General features: G+C 32.8%; 1 protein-coding gene across 3 annotated transcripts; it reads right to left on the minus strand.

The window, feature by feature from the left end:
* Positions 1–392: 392 nt before the first annotated feature.
* On the minus strand, positions 393–10,580 carry LOC128291820 (uncharacterized). Of its 3 annotated transcripts, XM_053027240.1 has the most exons (5): positions 10,484–10,580; positions 10,329–10,410; positions 6,421–6,505; positions 5,567–5,634; positions 393–588 (listed from the first exon to the last, which is right to left on the minus strand). In XM_053027240.1, exons 2-5 carry the CDS (start codon positions 10,386–10,388, stop codon positions 427–429), a joined length of 375 nt encoding a protein of 124 aa, XP_052883200.1. In that variant the 5' UTR covers positions 10,389–10,410; positions 10,484–10,580; the 3' UTR covers positions 393–426. The 3 variants fall into 3 exon arrangements, 1 of the variants encoding a protein (XP_052883200.1); XR_008281749.1 differs by lacking the exons at positions 5,567–5,634; positions 6,421–6,505 and having other exon boundaries at positions 504–588; positions 10,329–10,574; XR_008281748.1 differs by lacking the exons at positions 393–588; positions 6,421–6,505 and having other exon boundaries at positions 5,380–5,634; positions 10,329–10,574.
* Positions 10,581–22,925: the final 12,345 nt, after the last annotated feature.

A 22,925-nucleotide genomic window follows, 5' to 3' on the forward strand; every position in this document is an offset into this window, starting at 1 on the left:
AGTTCGGCTCTCTTGTACACATGGGGAACACTTAGTACCACTCATGCGACCTAGCCGATTTGTCTCGTAGCTCTCTTGTCTACATGGTGTCCTTCACTTGGAATCACGCATGCGACCTAGCTACATTTATCTTTCACGTAGCTCTCTTGTCTACATGGTGTCCTTCACTTGGAATCACGCATGCGACCTAGCTACATTTATCTTTCACGTAGCTCTCTTGTCTACATGGGATACATCTCGTATCACGCATGTGACCTAGCTACTACAGGGTGTCTCAGTAGCTTTCTTGTACACATGATGTGCACTCAAGATCATACATGTGACCTAGCTACGCTCCTCTGCTTTCATTCGATCTCTCCAATGTTCAACCGGATCTCTCTCTCAGATTTATTTCCATTCTTCCAATAGTCAATTTATATTTTAACATCAGCTAGTATATTTATATAATAGGCTGAAATATAAGAATGTACATGAAATTATTGTAATATTTACATACAACTTACCTTGGTGCAAAATATGGAAATTTTGCAATTTAGTCCAAAACTTTTTCTTTCCCCCGTTCGAGGTCAGTTCCGCGCCTTTCTTGATCTATAATAACACATTTAGCTCATTTAATACTCATACTATTTATTTCAATCCAAAAATCACATTGTAGAAAAATTACATTTTTGCCCCCTAACTTTTACAAAATTACAATTTTGCCCCTAGGCTCGGGAATTTAATTTCAGCCCTTATTCTTATGTTTTATGATATGCTGAACATTTTTCTCTTCTACAACAACATCAAATTCCTCTCTATCATATAGTTATGAACATTAGGTATTTTTATCGATTATGCTGCTTTTACTCGCTTTTCACTTAAAACCGAGTAGCACAAATTATTTAACACAATTTAAAACCTCATATTCTATCATAAAACATCAAAATACACAAATTTCACCTATGGGTATTTTTCCAAATATGAACCCTAGGTTAAATTATTACTAGCATAAGCTTAATCGAGCTTCCGGATTCCAAAACGTAAAGAACATTAAAACGGGCTTAGAATCACTTACTATGGAGCTTGAAAGTTGAAGAATCCTAGCTATGGAGAGAGTGAAGTTTCGCAGCAACTAAATGGGAAGATGACTATTTTGTGTTATTTTTCCCATTTTATTTCATTTAATATCAAAATGACCAAAATACCCTTACTACTAAACTTTCCAAAAATTCCTCCATGTCCTAAATTTGTCCATGAACTTAAAATTGGTAGAATTGCTATTTAAGACCTCCTAATAAATATTTCAAAACAATTTCATACTAAAATTTCTAGTATGCAAATTTTGCAACTTATTCGATTTAGTCCCTACTTTCAATTTAAACACTTTAGGCATAGAATTTCATCACGAAATTTTCACACAATCATGCAATCATATCATAAACCCCAAAATATTTATAAAACAATTATTTCTATCTCGGATTTGTGGTCACGAAACCACTATTCCGATTAGGCCCTAATTCGGGTTGTCACAAATAATGTCTCCAAATTTTTAAGGCAAAAACAATAGCGGCAAGCTCTAGGTCATGGGTTGGATAATTCTTCTTGTGAGGCTTCAATTACCGTGAAGCAGAGGTTATCACCTTGCCATCTTGCATAAGCACACAACCCAATCCATTTAAGGATGCATCACTATAGACCACAAATTCTTTTCCTGGTTCAGATAGCACTAAAACAGGAGCTTCAGTCAGCAATGTCTTTAACTTTTCAAAACTTTGCTGACACTTCTCCATCCATTCAAACTTAACGTCTTTCTGTAGCAACTTCATCATCAGAGTCACTATCATGGAAAATGCTTCAATGATAACTGACTAAGCCCAAAAATCTTCTCACCTCGGTTACATTCTTGGGCAATTTCCATTCAACAATTGCAGAAATCTTACTTGGATCAACTCGGATGCCTTCACCCGAAACTGTATGACCCAAAAATCCAACTTCCTGGAGCCAAAACTCACTCTTACTAAACTTAGCATACAGTTGCTTTTCCCGCAAGGTTTGCAACACAATTCTCAGGTGCTTCGCATGCTCTGTCTCATCTTTAGAGTAGATCAAAATGTCGTCAATAAACACAATGACAAACTTATCCAAATATGGCCAAAAGATCCTATTCATTAGATCCATAAACACAGCCGGTGCATTCGTTAGCCTAAATGGCATGGCAAGAAATTCATAATAACCATACCTCGTTCTGGAAGCTGTCTTGGGTACATCTGAGTCTTTAACTCGCAGCTGATAATAGCCAGACCTCAAGTTTATCTTGGAGAATACGGTGGCTCCTCTCAACTGGTCAAACAAATCATCGATTCTTGGCAAAGGATACTTATTCTTGATAGTCACCTTATTCAGTTGTCGATAATCGATACATAACCTCATCAAACCATCTTTCATCTTTACGAACAACACGGAGGCACCCTAAGGTGAAAAACTTGGCCTAGCAAATCCTTTATCAGTCAGCTCTTGCAACTGTGATTTTAACTCCTTCAGCTTGGTAGGTGCCATTCTATATGGGGCAATAGAAATGGGAGTCGTCCCTGGCACCAATTCAATACCAAACTCTATCTCCCTTTCAGGAGGCAATCCGGGTAATTCCTCCGGAATCACATTTGAATACTCACATACTATTGGCACAAATTCAATCTTCAATTCAGTTCCTTTAGTGTTCAACACAAATGCAAGGTAAGCTTCGTCTCCTTTCCTCATATATCTCTGGAAAACCATTGCCGTGATTACAACCGGTGACAAACACAATTCTCTTGATTCAACCCATAGAATCTTACCATCCGGGCATTTTAACTTAATATACTTACTACCACAATTCACTGTTACATCATGAAGGGCTAACAATCCATACCCAATATTACATCAAATTCATCAAATGGTAATAACATAAGGTTAGTCGGGAAACAACGACCTTGAATCGTCAAAGGACAATTCTTACAGACTTTATCAACTAGGATTGATCTACCTAATGGGTTCGACACTCTAATAATATCTTCCGTATGTTCAACAGGTATGTTCATACTAGACGCCAATCTCATGCAGATATATGAATGCGTCGACCTTGGGTCAATTAAAGCAACAACATTTATATTAAAAAGAGATAAAGTACCCGTAATAACATCAGGAGCAACAGCTTCCTCTCGAGCACGTATCGCATATGTTCTTGCTAGGGCTCGAACCTCTGATTTTGCAGCGTCTTTAGTCACGAATTGACTGCCACTAGCACTTCTAGGGTATCTCGGAGGTCTACCTCGTTGAATGGGAGCACCCGACTTCGGAGCTATTTCCTCATCTTTTTCAGCTCGTTCCGGGTAGTCTCTGAGAAAGTGATCAAGAGAACCACACCTGAAACACACGCTGCTCTTCATTCGGCACTCTCCAAAGTGAAATTTGTTGCAGCTTTTACACTTCGATTTTTGATCATCTACACTCCCCACACTAGTCACCATCGGAGAGGAAGACTTTTGACCTCGTCATTTAGAGATTCTTGATCTACCCGAATATCCCACTGACGAAGTAGAGCGTTCATGCAGGCTCCTAGCCTTCTTCATGGAGAACGAGAGTGTTTTACCGCTAGACCTCTTGCTCGCAATTCGAGCCTCTCTCTTAGTTTGTTTTCTTTCATTATTAAGTTCCTTGGCCTTCTTGGCTCGATCAGCCAATGCGGCAAACTCCCGTATTTCCAAGATCCTAATCAACAACTTGATATCTTTATTTAGACCTTCCTCGAAGTGTTTACACATTTTTGATTTAATGTGGACCTATTCAGTTGCATACTGACTTAGTCGTACAAACTCTCTCTCATATTCCGCTACAATCTTATTCCCCTACTTGAGTTCCAGGAACTCTTTTCGCTTCAAGTCCAAAAATCGTTGGCTAATATATTTCTTCCTACACTCTACTTGGAAGAAATCCCAAGTAATATTTTCTTTCGACACTAATAAGGATACGGTCTTCCACCAATTGTATGTAGTGTCCTTCAAAAAGGACACAGCATACTTCAAACATTCCTCAGGTGTGCATGTCAAATCATCTAGCACCTGTGTAGTATTCTAGAGCTAGAACTCATCTCTTTCAATGTCATTATCAAGTTTAGCCCTGAATTCCTCAGCCCTATACTTTTTAAGCTTATCTACAGGGGCTTTACCGACTCTCACTGGTGCCATACCTCTTGGCACATCCTCATCAAGTCGGTTAGGGGGCGGGGGAGGTCTTGGTATATTGGGGCAATTTCTTAGATAATCTTTAAACCATTCATCCATCATATCAAAGAAGGTAGCTCAGGCCTCTTCTTAGCCTTCTGACATCAGCCTTCTACTACTACTAGGTATAGCTTGTTGTACGGAAGCTGGGGCATGGCTCTCGACACCCTCAGACTCATCTTGCTCTTGATTGGAAGACATTCACTATATTCAAAATAGTTTAAACAATTAGGAGACGTCACACTATCAACATTCAAATAATGGCATGTATAGTGAACTTTAACATCCTCACAATAGTCCTAGAACCGACTAAACCGTAGCTTTGATACCAATAAATGTAACACCCTTCACCCGTATCCAACACCGGGATAGGGCTCGAGGCATTACTGGAACTTTACACTTTCAGTATACTAACTCGGGTCACAAAATTTCACTTGAATTTAAAACTTTTCAATTATGAATATCTCATCCCTTGTATAGGCCTTCGAGACCTATTACATACTGAAAGGCAATGCGGGACAAATTCGAGCACGTTCGATGAACCTTAGTCTCCTCAGAAAATTTTTCTTAACATAAAGGGTCACACGCCCGTGAAGAGGGGCCGTGCGGACTCACATGCCCATGTGGCTTGGGACATGCCCATGCCCTTCAACTATGGGCAACACTGACTTATTAACACGGCCCGGACACACACTCGTGCTACCTACCAGTGGACGACACTGTCAATTGAACACGGCCATGGCACACGCCCGTGTGGCTTACCCGTGTACAACTTTGAGCTAAAATTTTAAGTGCAGAGGACACATGGTCAAAGCACACACCTACAAGAGAGAACCGTGTGTCACACACGGCCTAGACACACGCCCGTGTGGCCAATCATGTGGACTCTAATAGGCTATTTTCCAAGCCTTTAGTTACCCCTTTCTACTACTTGTGCTTAGTGGTTACCAAGTTTGAGAGAAAACATTATTTTACACTTGCAAATAATCTTAGTAAAGCTAGTTGTATGGAAACCTCATATTATTGGTTTCTCACATGAAAGGTTATTTTTCATTTAGTGTTATGGATTCCCACGTCACTTTAATTCATCCAAAATTGGCTCGTTCATGTGACTCATTGCCAATTGATAACAACCCATCACTTGTAATTAAAACCATGCATAATTTTGTAGGTCATAGCCTACTTTAATTAAGCCAATTTTCATGGTCATATACAAAGAGATAAACACATTTTTACATGCCTTCATTTGAAAAATCAAATGACACATATAATAAAATACTCAAAAATACTATACATGCCATTGAACAAAATAAACTAAGTCTTTATACCAAAGCTTGTCTAGTTGATTGGGTGTTAACTCTCCAATCGTCTTCTAGTCCTAATGGGTTCTCGAGCTCTGCAAGACGGGGAAAAAGAGAGGGGTAACTATTTTAATGCTTAGTAAGCTCGAATAACTGGAAAGTAAACTGACCAAGTAATTAGCACACATCCATACTTAAATCATGAAATCATTAATTATGAAATGATTTCCTATCACATGCACTCAATCAATGAGTTAGTCATATAACAAAGCATCATATTAATCCTGTTGAGTTTCTAGGAAATCTCGATGGAATACCCATTATCCGTCAATTCTTACGAATGATCATTTTACATATATGCACTCCCGCGAACCTCACATCTCATGGCAGGATTACCAGTCCAGGCTAAATCTCTCATATCATGAACTCATAAGGTGAGGTCGGGATTACCAGTCCAGGCTAAATCCCTTATAGTGACAAACACCCTTAATGAGCTCAGATCTGAATTACCAGTCCAGGCTAAATTCAAATCCTAATCAGATTACCCATCCGGGTTAAATCCATAATGCATACATATTCTTCGGGAGGCTTGATCATTCAAGGAACACTCGTCCAGACTAGATCCTTTTCATACTTGAGATCAAGGATTACCCGTCCGGGCTAAATCCTTACTGTAACACATGCAGGATCTCTTTACACATATCAATGAGGGTTTATCCATCGAATTCCCTTTGTCAACCCCAACCAAGACATTTTTCAAATGTTACCATCAAATATGTATTTCCATGATATTTCATGCCAATAATAAATGCAATCATCATGTATTCATAAATCATTCAATTATGCATATTAGGGGTTTACTTTAAGTTATCCGAACTTACCTGGTATTCTTTTCGGAGTTATGTTTCGGTTATTCCGAAACCTTGCGTTTACCTCGATCGACCTTTTGAATTTGTTCCTCGGGGTCTATAACAGCAAAATTAACTCATTAATACCCCACATTATACATTTCAAGTTTAATATCTACCCCCGGTCCAAATGATCGTTTTGCCCCTAACTGTTCATATTTTTACGATTTAGTCCCTAGACTCGTATAATGAAACACATGCAGTTTTTATCTTACCCAAGCCTAGCCGAACACTTTTCCTTCTTATGGTAGCCCACATTTTCCATATTTTTCTCATTTCTATCACACATTTACATCTTTTGCAAATTAGTCCCTATAAGGGTTTCTCATGAAAACCAACTAGGAAAAGATGCTTGATACACATTCATATTTCATATTCCTCCATAATCCATCAAAATACAAGAAACTCATGCATGTGTAAATTTTTAAACATGAACCCTAGCATGAAATATAGGTAAAAATAGAGAGAGCAAGCTACCGGGATTTTAAAAATACAAAGAACATTAAAAACGGGGCTTGGGAGCACTTACTATTGATTTTGGAAAGCTTGAAACCCTAGCTATGGAGAGCATGCAAATTTCGGCAGCTATGGAGAAGAATATGAATGAATTTTGCTTCCTTTTCCCTTTTATTTCATTTATTGCCAAATGACCAAAATGCCTTTCCTTAATAACCTTTCAAAATTTTCCATGCATGCCCATTTTTGTCCAAAAACTTAGACTTTAGGAAAATTGCTCTCCAAGACCTTATAATTCATAATTAAAGCAATATCATAGAAATTTCTTTTAGAATCCAAGTTTTTCAATTTATTCAATTTAGTCCCTAATTTCCAATTGAACATTTTATACTTAGAATTTCTTCATGAAACTTTAACACATGCATATATTCATATTCTAGGCCTCACAATAATCATCAAAATAAATATTTTGATGTCAGATTTGTTGTCCCGAAACCATTATTCTAACTAGGCCTATTTCGGGATGTTACAACTCACACAAGCTGTCAGGTATTTGCAACACATGCCGGACTACCCAGCCACCGGTAGAACATACAAGACCAGTACTTGGAACCCCATAACATGTGTCACATATATCATGAACTCAGACCACAACTCATAAGCTCAGATCACATAGTTCCTAGTGACATGTCACTTGTATCCTAAACTATTCCTAAGGTTCAAATGGGATTTTCATACTTATCACATCATCGTCAGACTCACTCGTAATATCGACCTCAATGTACATAGTATCAATCTATTCTCATGGTAGGATCTAGGCATACTCATAACAACAATAAAGCATTTAAATTTAAAAAATAACAAAGCATTGAACATAATACATATTGCATTATTCACATATGAACTTACCTCGATACCAAAAATGGTGAAAAAGACCTAACCGTCAAATACGCGTTTTTCCCTCGTTTTAGGTCCAAACCTCATTTTACTTGATCTAAAATATCACATTTAACTTATTTATTAGTCACATTATTCATTGTGACCCAAAAATCATATTATGGAAAAATTATGTTTTTACCCCTAAACTTTGTCATATTTACTTTTTACCCCTAGACTCGTAAAATGAAATTTATTCAATTTATTTGTACTTTAAGCCTAGCTGAACCATTTTCATAACTATAATAGCTCACAATTTTCACTAAATCACACTTTTATGACAAATTTTATAACTTTTACAAATTAGTCCTTTTAGCATTTTTACCGAAAACTACTTAGTAAAAGTCGTTTCTCCAACCATAAACATGCATAATCTACCATTAAAAATCAAAAAACACAAATTTATAACATGGGTCAGACCCTGTACCTTCATCAAAACTCAAATAAATGGTAGAAATAGATAGATCATGTTACGAGGATTTTAAAAATGTGAAAATCATTAAAAACGGGGCAAAAACGGACTTACAATCGAGATTGGAAGCTTGGAAAACCATAGCCATGGTTTCTTCATGTAAAATTCAGCCAAGGAAGAAGATGGAAAAGAAATTTTGGCTTTTATTTTGTTTTTTAATTCATTTTAATTACTAAATGACCAAAATGCCCTTAACTTAAAAATATTCTATTTCACCTATTTCATGTCCATTTTTGTCCAAAAAATTAACCAATGGTCTAATTACCATTTAAGGACCTCTAATTTAAAATTTCATAACAATTGGACACCTCTAGCATATAGAATTCAAGTTTTTCACTTTTTACAATTTAGTCCTTTTGATTAAATTGAGTGCCCGAACGTCAAAATTTTCAAATGAAATTTTCACAAGACAATTCCATAGATTTTAAACCATAAAAATATAATAAAATGAATTTTTACCATGTTGAATTTGTGGTCCTGAAACCACTGTTCGGACTAGGCCCAAAATCAAGCTGTTATAGGCACTACGCACAAAAATTTTACTTGTTAAAATAGTAGAAAGTACACCAAGGAAGGTTTTAACTATCCATCATTCTCTGTTCCTTTTGAAGCTGGATTGGGCAAAGAGGGCAGCACCGTGAAACTCAGAAGGACCCTTACAAATGTCGGTGCACCAGCAACATGCAAGATTTCATTGTATTCACAGGCACGTGCAATGAAAATGTCAATTGAGCTAGCAACATTAAGTTTTAGTGCATGATACAAGAAGAGCTATACAGTGACATTTAGAGCTAGTTCTATGCCATCTGGTTCAATTGGCTTTGCCAGTCTTGAATGGTCCGATGGCAAGCACATTATTGGTAGTTCAATAGCTTTCAGCTAGACATAACAGAGCTGCCTAGTGATCTCTCTTGCAGTATAATGAACCCATCTTATACTAATATTATAGCAATTGTACAGGTAAGGCTAACTGAATTTATAAATGCCAGTGGTTTAAAAACAATGTAAAGACAATGTGGGGAAATAATTGTACAGTGACCTTCCTGTATGAGGAACTGGCATATGAAATTATACTAGATTCATAATTATAAGTTGCTTCTATAAATCTTGCATTCTCTTAACATTCTACATAGCAACTCGACCATTAATTCAAAATAAGAGGAAAAAGATTACAAACAATGTAAGCAAAGTAAGGGTATAATTAGTGGAATGGCCCCTAAATTTTGAAAATTTTATAATTTTGTCCTTGTAATGAAGCATGAAAATGCTTGGCATTTATAATTATATATTGAATGAAATGTGAAAATTTTATATGTACTCCATTGATATATTTTAACTACTTAATTCCTAAAATAGATTAGGTAGCTAGACAAGAAAGTAAAATACATCAATGGAGTATATATAAATTTTTCACATTTCATTTCACAATATATTCTTACAATTTTCAACTATAAATAGGAATGTTTGGGTATTGTCTTAGTATTGAGGGTTAAATTTGTTGAATTATTTAGAATTAGGATTAAAAATGATAGAATGTGTGAGTGTTGACGATTTAACAAAGGGTGATCAAAACAGAAACAAATGATAATATTAGTGACAAAAACGAGTCTTTTTATAGTTCAATAACCAAAATAGAAACACAATAATAATTGGATGACTAATGGTAGAATTTATCCAAAAATTTAAAAAGAAAATTATATAAAATACAAAAACTCGAGGAGATATATATTAAATTACGATGGTGATGTCAGTTTCGAACTGTAGTTTAATTAGTTCATGTATTAAAAATGTAAAACCTAACATATAAGTATCTTAAAGCACCAAAATGAACCTAACATATTATTTCATGAAAAATTACAGAAAAAGGGAAAAAAATAATTAACAAACAAAAAAGCTCATCTTCTTTGAACATACATATTCACTTACAGGGAAAAGCAAAACAAAAAGATCAAAGCGATATATAAGCTTTGCGGTATGCGATCTAATCTAATCCTACTATGAAATCAAAGCAACTCACCTTTGGTGGTACGGGAGAAGATAAATGGCGAAAGCGTCCATTGGCGATTAATTCGAGCATCTTAAGTTTTAACTACTTCTACCTTCAAATAAACTGCAAAATCAAAATAAAAAATATCAAATATTATAGAGAGAGAAAGGCATAGAGAGACTAACCCTAGAATTTTGGCCACAACTCTTGCAGGAGGAGGAAGGCAAGAGAAAATAGAGGAAAAGAAAGTCAGCGAGTGTGAGTTGTAAATTAAATAAAGTCAACTTTTAGTGACTCAGTAAATTTTCATTTTAATTAATTAAAAATTACAATTTAATTACTAATATATTAAAAAATAAAAATCACCCAACCATAACAGTGACATTTTTTAATAATAATTTTACTCTTAACCTTTTATACTTTTTTGTCAATTTACCCTTAATTTTATATAAAATTATAAAAAAATAAATTAGTTAAAACAGAGGAGACGTTTTTGGGGATCGTCCTTTTCTTTCTCTCTAACAATATGTTATTTTGTAGTTAAAACTATTTTCATCAATTTGTTTATTATTAAAATATTTTAAATAATGATAATTAATATATTTTAAATCAAATAATTTAATCTATCTCAAAAATAATATATAACTAAATTAAATAAGTTTAAAATATATTTTAAAAGTTTCACTATTATAAATTAATGCACTCACAAGTATAATACTAGAAATTCTATTATGTATTTAGAAACCACAGATTTAGAATATAGATGTGTGTTAAGATATAATAAAAATAAAACGTATGGTTCAAAATTAATTAATTATATTAACACATTAAATATGTATGATATTAATTTTAAAAACAAATTAAATTATGAGAAAAACTAAATTTAAACATGTAAATACATAAAATAAACAAGACTAGATGCACTACAATTATTTATCATGGTTTTGTCATCAATTGTGAGTTAGTGTTGAGTTGACTTGTGACACCAGCTCAATTAAGATCATTATTAATACTGGAAATCCTATCACACACATATACGTGTGGAATCCACGGATTTAAAACATATATATGTTTTTAAAAATAACATATAGTAAACAATGAAACTATAGTTCGAAACTAACTAATCACAATAATACATGAAGTTAACAACATAAATACATCATATTAACCACACCAAATGCACTACAATTATTTATCATGCCATTGTCATCAACCGTGAGTTAGTGTCGGGTTAACTTGTGATATCAACTCAATTAACAACATTATTAATATTAGAAATCTTATTACACGCGTATGCGTATGAAAATCATAAAGTTAGTACCCATTTGTGTTTAAAAATAACATATAATACATAATAAAACGTATGATTTAAAACTAATTAATAATAACACATTAAATATGTACATTATTAAAAAAATAGATTAAATTATTTATCATGGTCTCATCATCAAGCTTAGTCGGTGTTAAGTTAACTTACGACACCAAGTCAATCAGTTATATTATTAATACTAGAAATCCTATCAAACGCATGTGTGTGTGAAAACCACAAAATTAGAACATATGTTAAAAAAATGAAGTTTTGGTTGAGTGTTAAATTTAAGGTTTTACTAATAAAATTGGTGCGGGTTCAAATTCCACCACATGCACATTTTTATTATTTTTGTTAAAATGAAAAGATTAAAATACCCCCAAATTGTATAACTTATTTTAATTACAAAATGACATTTCTATAATTTTTCTAACTGAGTTGATAATTGGGTTGAAGGTATAGATATACAACTGATGGAGATAATAAATTGTGCATATTAAAATAAAAATGTATAAAATGATTAAAATGAAGTTATAGTTGGGTGGTAAATTTAGAATTTTATTAGTCCAATTTGTGTGAATTCAAATCTCTTCATAAGCATATTTGTTTTTTATTTTTGTTAAAATAAAAGACTAAAATACCTTCAAATAATATAACCTATTTTAAAGATAAAAAATATTTTCGTAATTTTTCATATTTATCTCCATTATATACCTTAAATGAATCTCTATATATTAGCTTTCCTTCTATTATTCAACATAGTTAAATTCAAATAAGATATTATTTACTTCCTATCTCTAATAAAGAATTTTTTTTCTTTTTATATTTTCATTACTTACCCATAACCATGTTTTCAACATTTATTGTAAATTTATGCCACTTACCTTAATTATAAATGTTGAACTAAACAATATAAACATCCAAGTTCAAAAAAAAAAATGATACACAGCAAATTATTCACCAAATTTCAAAACCTCAAGTCCAATTTCTGTTTATTACCAGTACCATGGAGCTCCTAATTATAAGAAATCCAATAAGGGGATGTCTATTGTTTCATATCTTGTCATAAGTTTTATTTTTATTTTTTAAAAATAAAGACTTAATTGTTAATGTCCTTTTATTTTCATATGTATCACTGGCAAAATATCTCTTTAAAAATACACCCCACTTCATTTTTTAAACTATAATTATTTCAGGACTGATATTGAAATTGCCCTCCCCACCACCCTCAACCAAAACATGTTGAATTGGATATATTCGTATAGGACACCCACCAAGTTTATTTTTAAAAAGTTTTAATTTAGACGATTGGTTATGTCTTTTAGATAATTTTATTTTGATTGATTATTGTATTTTAATTATTTATTTGCTATTGTTTTGAAGGAAAAAAAATTAAAAGGGCTTCCATCGTGAAATGAATGTGGCAGCCAAAAAAAAAAAAAAAAGATATAATTTTGTTTTAGGCCCCTCAATTTTTTAATTGTTTTCTAATTTAATACCTAATTTTAGGTTTAAATTTAATTGCTTTAATCCCTCAAGCATGTTTTAATTTGTACAATTATATCCTTACATTTGTTCAATTGAGCCCCTAGGTGCATTTATGGTTTTATACAATTTGGGAAGTTGTAAAATTGTTACATATTATATTTTATTAATGCAAAATTGTTAAAATAAGACCTGTACAATTTTATTGCCATATTATCGAAATTGAACTAGAATGTTACATATTACATTTTACTAGTGTAATATATATTTTTCATGGTTTGACTAAAATTAATTTTTTCCTTTGCAAAATTTTGCACTCTTTTTGTTTTTATAAATCTGTAGGTTTGCATCTAATTCTTCTTTTAACTTTTCCAACTAATATATTAAAATAATATATTAGGTAAATATATATTTTATTATTGGTTTATCTCAAATAATTATTAATTCATTATTTTAGATTTAATAAATAATATCCATAATGTGAATGGACTACTTCTCAAAATGTAATATTATATTTTTATAATACGTAACAACTTAAAACTTGAAAAATTATATTTACTTTATATCTAATCTCTTTAGGTCTAATTGGTACTGGATATTGAAAATTGTAAATCAAATTTATATCTATTTAAGTACTTGACTAGCTCTATTAACTTTTACAATTTCAACCTACTAAACAAACAAATAATAGAGAAATGGAATAAAAATAAAGGAAACCACTAATGAGGAAAATGGGCTTAAATTTTGAAACCTAGAGACGCAATAGAGAGCAACTTGGAGAGGTCGGGTTTTAAAAGAGGGCTAAGGGAAATGTAGATACAAGTTGGAAGAGAACTCAAAGGGACCCCTAAAAGAAAATGCCCATTTCGCTGAAAGAATAGCCTTCAAACGATAGACTTCGGATGGGCCACTTGTATTCTACCATTTAAGTATGATAGCCAGTACCACCGTCTAACTGGCCCAAAAAACCGACGATGATGACTTTTGGCGCCGGCAACAAAGTATAGGACTGGATAAAATAAATTTTATTAATTAAAAAATAAATTTTTTATTTAATTAAAAGAGGATTAAGAGTGTAAAAAGTTCTCAATTTAAAAAAAAAAAGCAATTAAGACTTTTTTTTTACTTAATTAGGTACTTAAACTTTTAAAATGCAAAAAAATTATCCTCAAACTTTTTCAAAAAAAATTAAGCCTTAATTTTTTTTTCACTCAATTAAGTATTTGAACTGTCAAAATGCATCAAAAAGGTCTTTTAACCGTTAACTTTACAGTTGATCGTTAAAGTTAATCGTCCTTAAATTTTTTAGTTAAAGCCACCACGTGTCACAACTACGACGTGACATGTGACAAAAAATTATAAATCAATAAAAGTTATAAAAATATTAAATTTTAATAGAAAATATAAAAATATTAAAAATTAGAAAAATAAGAAAAAATTATAAAAATTATTAAGTTGTAATAAAATTATAAAAAAACATAAAGAAATATAAAATTCAGTAAAAAAAATTTAAAAAAATTGTCGTACCAAAAGAAGAATTTTATAATTTTCTATAACTTTTATTGATTTTTATTTTTATCATTTTTGTCACATATCACGTTCTGTTACGACACGTGATGGCTTTAACTAAAAAATTTGGGGGTCATTAGCTTTAATGGTCAACATTGAATATTAATGGTTAAAGGTTATTTTTTATGAATTTTATAATTTTTTATGAATTTATGAAAATTTACAATTTTTTATATTTTTTTATGATTTTTATGATTTCTATATTTTAAAAAGTTAATGGTAAATTTTACCACTAAGTTGTAACACCCTTTCCTAACCAACCTGCCAAGTCTAGGAATCGGATTCTGCATTAACTAGATTTACTTAACAATTTTTTTCTAATTCTTACCTAACCAAACTGCCAAGTCTAGGTATCGGATGCTGCATTAACTAGATTTACCTAACAAATTTTTTTAATTCTAATTTAGTTACATACTTTAATTACTTAAAATTGAAAATCTAACTGAAATTTTAACTCTTATTATTTGGCAATGAATCTCTAAGACTTTGAGTCTAATGGGCGTTACAAACTTGGACAATGGTTCGATAACATATATAGGCAACTTAAACCCTAAGGCAAGGCCTCTACAGGTGCCCCTCTATACATATGCACAACGGCTACTCTTCGCTTAGCTCCCATCAAAGTCTGTGTAACGACTCGATACTCAGGGGTGATGGAAAGTGAGATTCAGGACTCCACTTCCGTAAAACAAACTTGTAGATATTTTTATGAAATATATACGAAGTTATTCTAGTAGCGAATTAAATTTTGGATATGTAATTTTCGTGAAATTAGAAGTTGTTAAGGTGTAGGGATCAAATCGCATAGGTATTAAAAGTTAAATTATAAATTAAAATTAATTAAGGGACCAAAGTAATAAATATACATTTAAACATGTATAGTGGAAGACATTAATATGTATGTTGTATATATATATATGTTAACTTAATATATATATTATAATAGATAAATAATATGCAATGTGTATATATATTATATAATAATAATGAATAAAATAAAACAAATAAAAAGAAAGAAAGTGCGAATTGATGAAATAAATGCATGCAAATTAAAAAGAAAGAAAGAATAGGAGAGAGGCCAAGACACCAAGGGTTTCAAACTTTCAAATTTCAATTGGTTAGTTAGTTTAGTTCTCTTTTCTTGTAAAGTTATGTTTTTGGAATCCCGGTACTTAGAACTACCCGACCTATGTTGATATTTTTAGTATTGTTCAAGATTTTAGAAGTTGTCATTGTTGAACAGTTTAAGTATTATGAATTAAATAGATAGATTTTTAAGTTAGAAATGAAAATGACTAAATTATAGAATAAATTGTTAATTTTGAGCAATAGGGATTAAATTGTGAAAAAATTAAAATTAAGGGGTAGAATTTAAAATAGGGGGCTAAAATTTAGCTTAGAGTGAAATTATTATAAAATTTGAGGTTAAATATGGATATTAAAATTTGTCTCGATTTAGGGACTATATTGAGGATTAAGCAAGATATAGTAGAAAAAAATGAAATTCTTGTGATTTGAGTCGTATGTTATTAATTAATTGTAATTATTTTACTCCGTAGCAAATGTCATTTCGGAATCCTCGAGTAAGAAGGGGAAAGAAAGTTGAATAGCTCGGAATTTACGATTTGTATTCTATAATACGAATTAAATAGTAGATTGTTGCATATTTAATTGTTTGCATATGGTAAGCATTTGAGGTAAGTACTTTGGTACTTTGGGATTAAATTGAGTTCATAGTTTATTTGAAATGGATTGATTTTGTATATTACGAAATATGTTGATTATACGAATATTGAATTGAATATATGTTTTGAGAATTGTGATTGTTAATGAATTGAATCAAATGCCTATATGATATATGTATATGAAAATGTGACATTGGTTATACTGAAATGTGAAATGAAACCCTGTTAACTATTTGGGCTAAGTTAGATATAGATGGCATGCCATAGGATAGGAATATTTCTGGGATTACTTTGACCTCGAGTCGATGAGGCACTAGGTACCAAATTTTCTTCAGTTTATCCGATGAGACACTGGGTGTTAATTTATTATAGCATTGAGCGCAATTATTTTCTTCAGTTTATTCGATAAGGCATTAAGTGCCAAACTGGTGTGTTGGTTGGATTCGTGTATTCGTTCGAGTCCAAGTTGTGTTAATAGGGAAGATTAAATGAGAAAAATCAATTTCGAATGGCAAATGATGAAATGTGAAATGTGAAATGTGAAATGTGAATTATATCGTGAACATAAATGAAATACATGAACAATGTACTCGTGGATTGAAAATGGGGTTGGATTGTGTCATTATATAAGTGAATTGTTAAATGATCTATGAAAAGCTATTTATATAGTAAATGATGTGAATTGAAATATATGTTAAAAACCAACTAATATGAATACTTGTAAAAGTTGAGCATAACAAGAAATAATGCGGTAATATGCATGAAATAGAAATGATGATATCATGTAATTGCATAATTAGATAGTAGTTTGATTGTATAATTTAATTTCAACATTTCATCTACTATATTCTGTCTTTAAATGTTCGGATTATAGAAATACCATTGAGTTATACTCAGCATACGGTTTTATTTTCTGTACGCAGGTTAGGTACTTTTCAACTTACCATCGACTCAACATCCAACAACGATCCCGAGCTCAAGTGTGGTGATATTTATTTTTGAAATTGCATGTACCTAGAAAGTCTTTGGTTAATAGTTGGTTAGTTAATGCGATGTTATTTTGGGTTTCAAGTATAATGATGGTCATTTGTATATATATGTTTGTGGTTGAAGCTATATATTTGATATGTTAATTTGACATAAGGTTTCGGTATGTGTTTGCAGCTTAAAACTTGATATCTTAAGTAGCTATATGTTAGTTCAATATTAGCAAATTTGAGTTTGAATGAAGTCTTGAATGGTTGACGTATTGTTGATATGTTTGAAGATATAAATTGTGGTACCAATAAGGGTACATTGGTTAGGCACTTAAGTTGGTTGTTTTGGCATGAATCGAGCACATTTAATTGTGTTTTGAACAGGTTAAATGACTGGTGAAATGATTACTTAGTGCCCAAGTAATCAAAATTTGGTAAACTTGAGTTTTAAGGTACATTTAGGTGCACACGGCCTGAGTTTGTCACACGACCGTGTGACACACACGAGCAACCACAAGGGTGTGTGCCCCAAGCATGTTGAAAACGAGTATAGGTGTATTTTTCAAACGGGCTGACACACGGCCTACAACACGGCCGTGTGACCCAAATCAATGAGTTACATGGGCAGAGACATGGCCGTGTGTCTCAAGTCAATGAGTTACATGGGTAAAGACACGGGCTGGGATACGGTAGTGCGTCCTAACTTCGAAAGTCACACAGCCTGACCACACGGCCGTGTGTCCCTTATTTTTTGGCATTTTGAGATTACACCCTAATCTTTTAGAATTGTTTGAAATTAGCCCTTGTTAGTTCTTAAATCATTTTTAAGGACCTGCAAACATGTATTTAGGACTATATGGGTAATTTTTATTGTGATTTGAATGAACTAGCCTGCATTTTAATTATGATTGATTAATGGATTGATTTGTTAGTATGCTTGTGACTCTAATCTGTTGACGGAGAAGGGTCAGGGGTGTTACAATCTGGCTTGGTACTTCCCAATATTTTTAATCTTTGACTAACTTGCATTTGAGTAGAAAACTTATAAGTTTGGGGGAATTCAGTAAGACCCGCATATAGAATTTAAGGAAAACTGTGTGGCGCTCAACTCAAATTTCACCTCTCTGATAACCGTATTCATTATTTTTGGCAATCGACACTTGACGACTACCCAAGTGATTTCTACATCTGTGGTCCTCTTAGAAATTCAATGTCTTCACTACCTTGAAGTACTAGGGCTTACTAGTAATGCCGAGACTCTTACTCTTGTCAAAATATCCCCAAAGAGGGCTTATTAACATTTACAGTTCCTGTATTGGGAGCTTAACATAATCTTTGCCCCTCCTTTGGCTAGGTCTGACATTTGTTTTCCCCTATCTTTAGGTAAAATTTGCTAGCCATCTGACCTTGACATTCACTTATTAAACCCTTCAACTAACCTTTTCCTATAATATGTACACAACTACGTACTAATGCGTACTTATCCATGCCTGTTTACTTTGAATGGGATTTGCAACTTCTCTAGCGGGCTAGTATATGCGTATACTATGGATACCCCTTTATCTAAGGAACCTCTTTTCTTCCGACCCTATCTGAGTTGAGACATAACCTTGACGTCACTCCTTATTTTGATGGTCTATATTCCTTGGTCACACCAACTCATTTCTTTATATGACTAATCACTCTAGTCACTCGCAAACTTCACTTTCACCCTTGACATTCTTCATGAACCGTGGGCTTTCCAATTACAATTCTCGTGCTTTTAAACCTTGGCAGACTCCCCATGTTGTAGTCCGAACCAATACCCCGTGTTTAGTCTTCCGGTAGACTACTTGTTTTTAGTGTCCCGGTGGACTACCCTATGTTTACTTTCTCGACGGACTACCAAAGGATGCCATAGTGTCTCTCAACCATGGCCTTAATCCCATTTAGTCATAGCTTTCGCATGATTCCATATCATCTTTTAGCTATGGTCTTATTCATTTCTGTCATGATGCCATAACATCTTTCAGTTATGGTCTTACTTATCTTTACCATGATGCCATAGCATCTTTCAACTACGGTCTTACTGACTTTGATGTATAGCCTCGTAACGGATCCATGGCCTAGCCATGATCTTTCTTATTTACTCTCCCTATTTGTGTTCCATCAATTCCTCCACTTCACTATTCCTAACATTTGATGCTCGAACATCGCAGTGTCCCCTTCGCAAGGCTTGGAGCTTCTCACATCACGGGTGCAGTCATCAATATCGTATGATGGTATCTAACAAAATCAACCTATTTTTCTTATTCCTAACTTCGTCTAACCCATGGGTAATTTCTCTTCTAAATCATGTACACAATAATCATGCATACCACATAGAACATCTTTATGTAATTTATTGCGCCAGATAACCATTCAACAATCATAAACTATTACAATCAGTATTTAGCATGGCAATTTCACACAACAACATTTAGCAACCAGAAAACATGGTGCAGATACTCAACTTGTTTTCTTGTCTCCTTAGCCTAGCTTCTCTGAATGCTAGAGCCTTCTTCACTCTAGTAGCTAAGTGTGACAACCATGTATCAGTTAAACTAAAGGTGTTTGACCCTTAAGGCCCAATTCCCACAACTATCCAGAAACTTTGAATTTTCTTACTCTATTTTTTTTCGTTAATCTACAAGTTTAGAGAGATAAGGAAACTTCCCAGTTCCCAATCTTTCTAATTCTAGACTCAAATTCACACGATGACTGCCACATATAGAACATCCTTCAACTACATCCTCTTCTTCCTCAAGGTGATTGAAGAAAACGATGCTTAGAGAAAAAGGTTTGGGAAGCAGAGTTGAAAGAAATTTCGTTCCCACACACACCTATATATACTCTCTCGGCACAGTCTACACAGACCTTTTACCGCCACTCAATCCTAATTATTACGTCTCCCACTTTGGAACTAGCCGGTTATATCTTAACCAAACCAGGGTTGAAATACAAATATTCAATGTCGACTACTAAAATTTTTTATTTAGCCGATGGAGCTTGACAATTTGCTAAACCTTTCAATTTAGTCATAATTCCCTTAGTTTTGGTTTAAATATCAATGTCAGGGTGCTACAACTCCCCTACCCTTAAAGAAAATTTCATCTTCAAAATTTCCTTTTGTTCCTAGCTTTAGAAGAGGACTCCGATTGCACTTATTTCATACCATCAAGATGTTCATTATTACATATCCACATCACCTTGGTGCTAACTATTATCCCAACATAGTTCTTTGAATCAGTTCCACTGGAGAAGTGGGTCTGCTCATCCACCATTCTTAGAGGGTATTAATCTAGAGACGACTCTAATGTTTTTCTGACGGGCTTTTAGCTTGTTCCTGGTACCAGACATTTCCTGCACGAGCACACTGTAATTGCAAGACATGTAATGGTCCTCTTTCTTTGGCGGACTTTCCCATTATTTGATCTATGAGCGGTTTATTAAAAACTCTTCTCCTAGTTGACAGTTGTCAAGATCACGTTTGGGGACCTGAATGGTTGGTTACCCTCGGAATTCAAACTTCCCTAGGATGCTCAATTACTTAGCCCAAGGCATTAGGATAAGGGATTACCTTTTCCTCTCAACCCTTTTGTCGTTTGAGTTCCTTTTTGGGTTCATTTTCCTTGTTTCTTTCTTTTCTCCCTTCATAATGGTTACCCGCTTATTGTAGTGATAAAGAATGAACTCATATGAATATGGAAGTGGATTGTAAAGTTTGTCAAAGTCGCAGATTTGACTTAGGGCTTTAAACGTTCAGAAAGAAACTTGGATTTTTGACACAACCTGAAATCCATATTTTCCCATGCACTAACATGAGAGAAAGAGAGGAAGAAAGAAAGTTTTACTTTCTTTACAATTTGGTCCTTTTACAAAAAATTCACCATTTTCACCCAAAATAAAATGAATTTCCATAGCTACCAAGAGACAAAAATGTTAAGGAGAGCATGGCGAGTTAGAATATCAAGTTGGATTCAAGAAATAGAAGCTGGAGGAGAGAGAAAATCAAGTTAAAGATTAGTATCAATAGAACAAGGTAAGTATATCAAGATTTCAATATGTTTTTAAGTTTGTTATTATTGACAAAGCATGGAAATAATGTTATAGTAGAGTTTTCTTACATAAGGTCCTATGTTCTTGATATGTTTGTGAAGAGAAAATAAGAAAAAGTGATGAGACATGGTGTAGAAAAAGAAAATAAGGGTGTTATAACATGGTAATTAATATCTTGTACTAAAACAGTTTTGGACAGCAGCAGTAATTTAATTTTGAAAAATCACCAAAAATTGTAGAAATCAAATTATAGGATGAATAAAATATGAAATTAAATCTTATTGAGTCTAGTTTCTTATAGAAGAAATTATGTAAGCAATGGAATTGTAAATCATGAGATATAATAAATTTTTTGAGACAAGATCAGAATGATTTATGGTTCCCTTGTTCTGACTTTGAAAAATCATCAAAAATTGGATAAAAATAATTATGGATTTAAATTTATATTTTTATAATCCTGAATGAGTTTATTTTCAATAAAAATAAACAGGAACATCATTCGAATTCTGTACGAGGAGATAATTAATTTTTGGTGAAGAAGGGTCAGAACTATCAGACAGCAGAATAGGGGTAACTTTAAAGAATAAACTGTACTTATTGGATAAACAAAAAATTCTGAAAATTTTATGGTAAGAATATATATGAGTCTAGTTTCATAGAAAATTATCAGATATTAATTTGGAGTTCTATAGATCCAGATATAAATAATTTAGTTACTATGATACAGATAAACAGCTTGAATATTCATAAAAGTAAATAATAAAGATTATAGATAATGTTACTTACAAGTGTGCTACATACATCAAGGATGTGGAATGGAGAGGGGGAGGAGGAAAACATATATGAATATTCATTAAGCATGGCTAATTTGCATATTTTAGGCTTAGGAATAAATTGAATAAAAGTAAAACTTTATGGGTAATTTTGTAAAATGTCGAAATGACCAAATTGCATGAAATGGATTATTTTATTATTTAAATTACAAAATTGAATGAAATTATTAATTTAGTTCAAGATCGGGGGAAAACATGTTTTAGGGATTAAATTGAAAAGTGTTGAAATTATGGAAAATTCTGATATTTTATAGAATTCATGGACTGTTATCAATATATATGAGAATAATAGCTGGAAATAAGGATTAAATTGCAAGAATTTTATTTTCCTGACCCTAAGGACGAAATCGTCATTAATTAAAAGTTTAGGGGCAAAATGGTAATTTTGCCTAGAGCATTAATTAAATGCATTAGAAGATGAAATGAATGAAAATGATGATCAAATTTATTTATAAAGATCCAGACAACTCAAATATGAGACTTGATCATGGAAAAGAAAAGATATCGGATTAATGGGATACAACGACATGAATATCTTATTTCTTAGTTGGGGGTGAAAAATATTTACCAACCTCCAACTTGAGGGGTAGTGTAGATAAGTGAAGGATGTTAGTTAATTGTTATTAATTAAGTTAGCAGTTAGTGGTTTGTAGCTTAGTACAAATAGCTTCAAGTTGTAATTTTATGGAGTA

This window comes from Gossypium arboreum, chromosome 4, assembly GCF_025698485.1.
Source record: "Gossypium arboreum isolate Shixiya-1 chromosome 4, ASM2569848v2, whole genome shotgun sequence".
Taxonomy (NCBI): Eukaryota; Viridiplantae; Streptophyta; class Magnoliopsida; order Malvales; family Malvaceae; genus Gossypium; species Gossypium arboreum.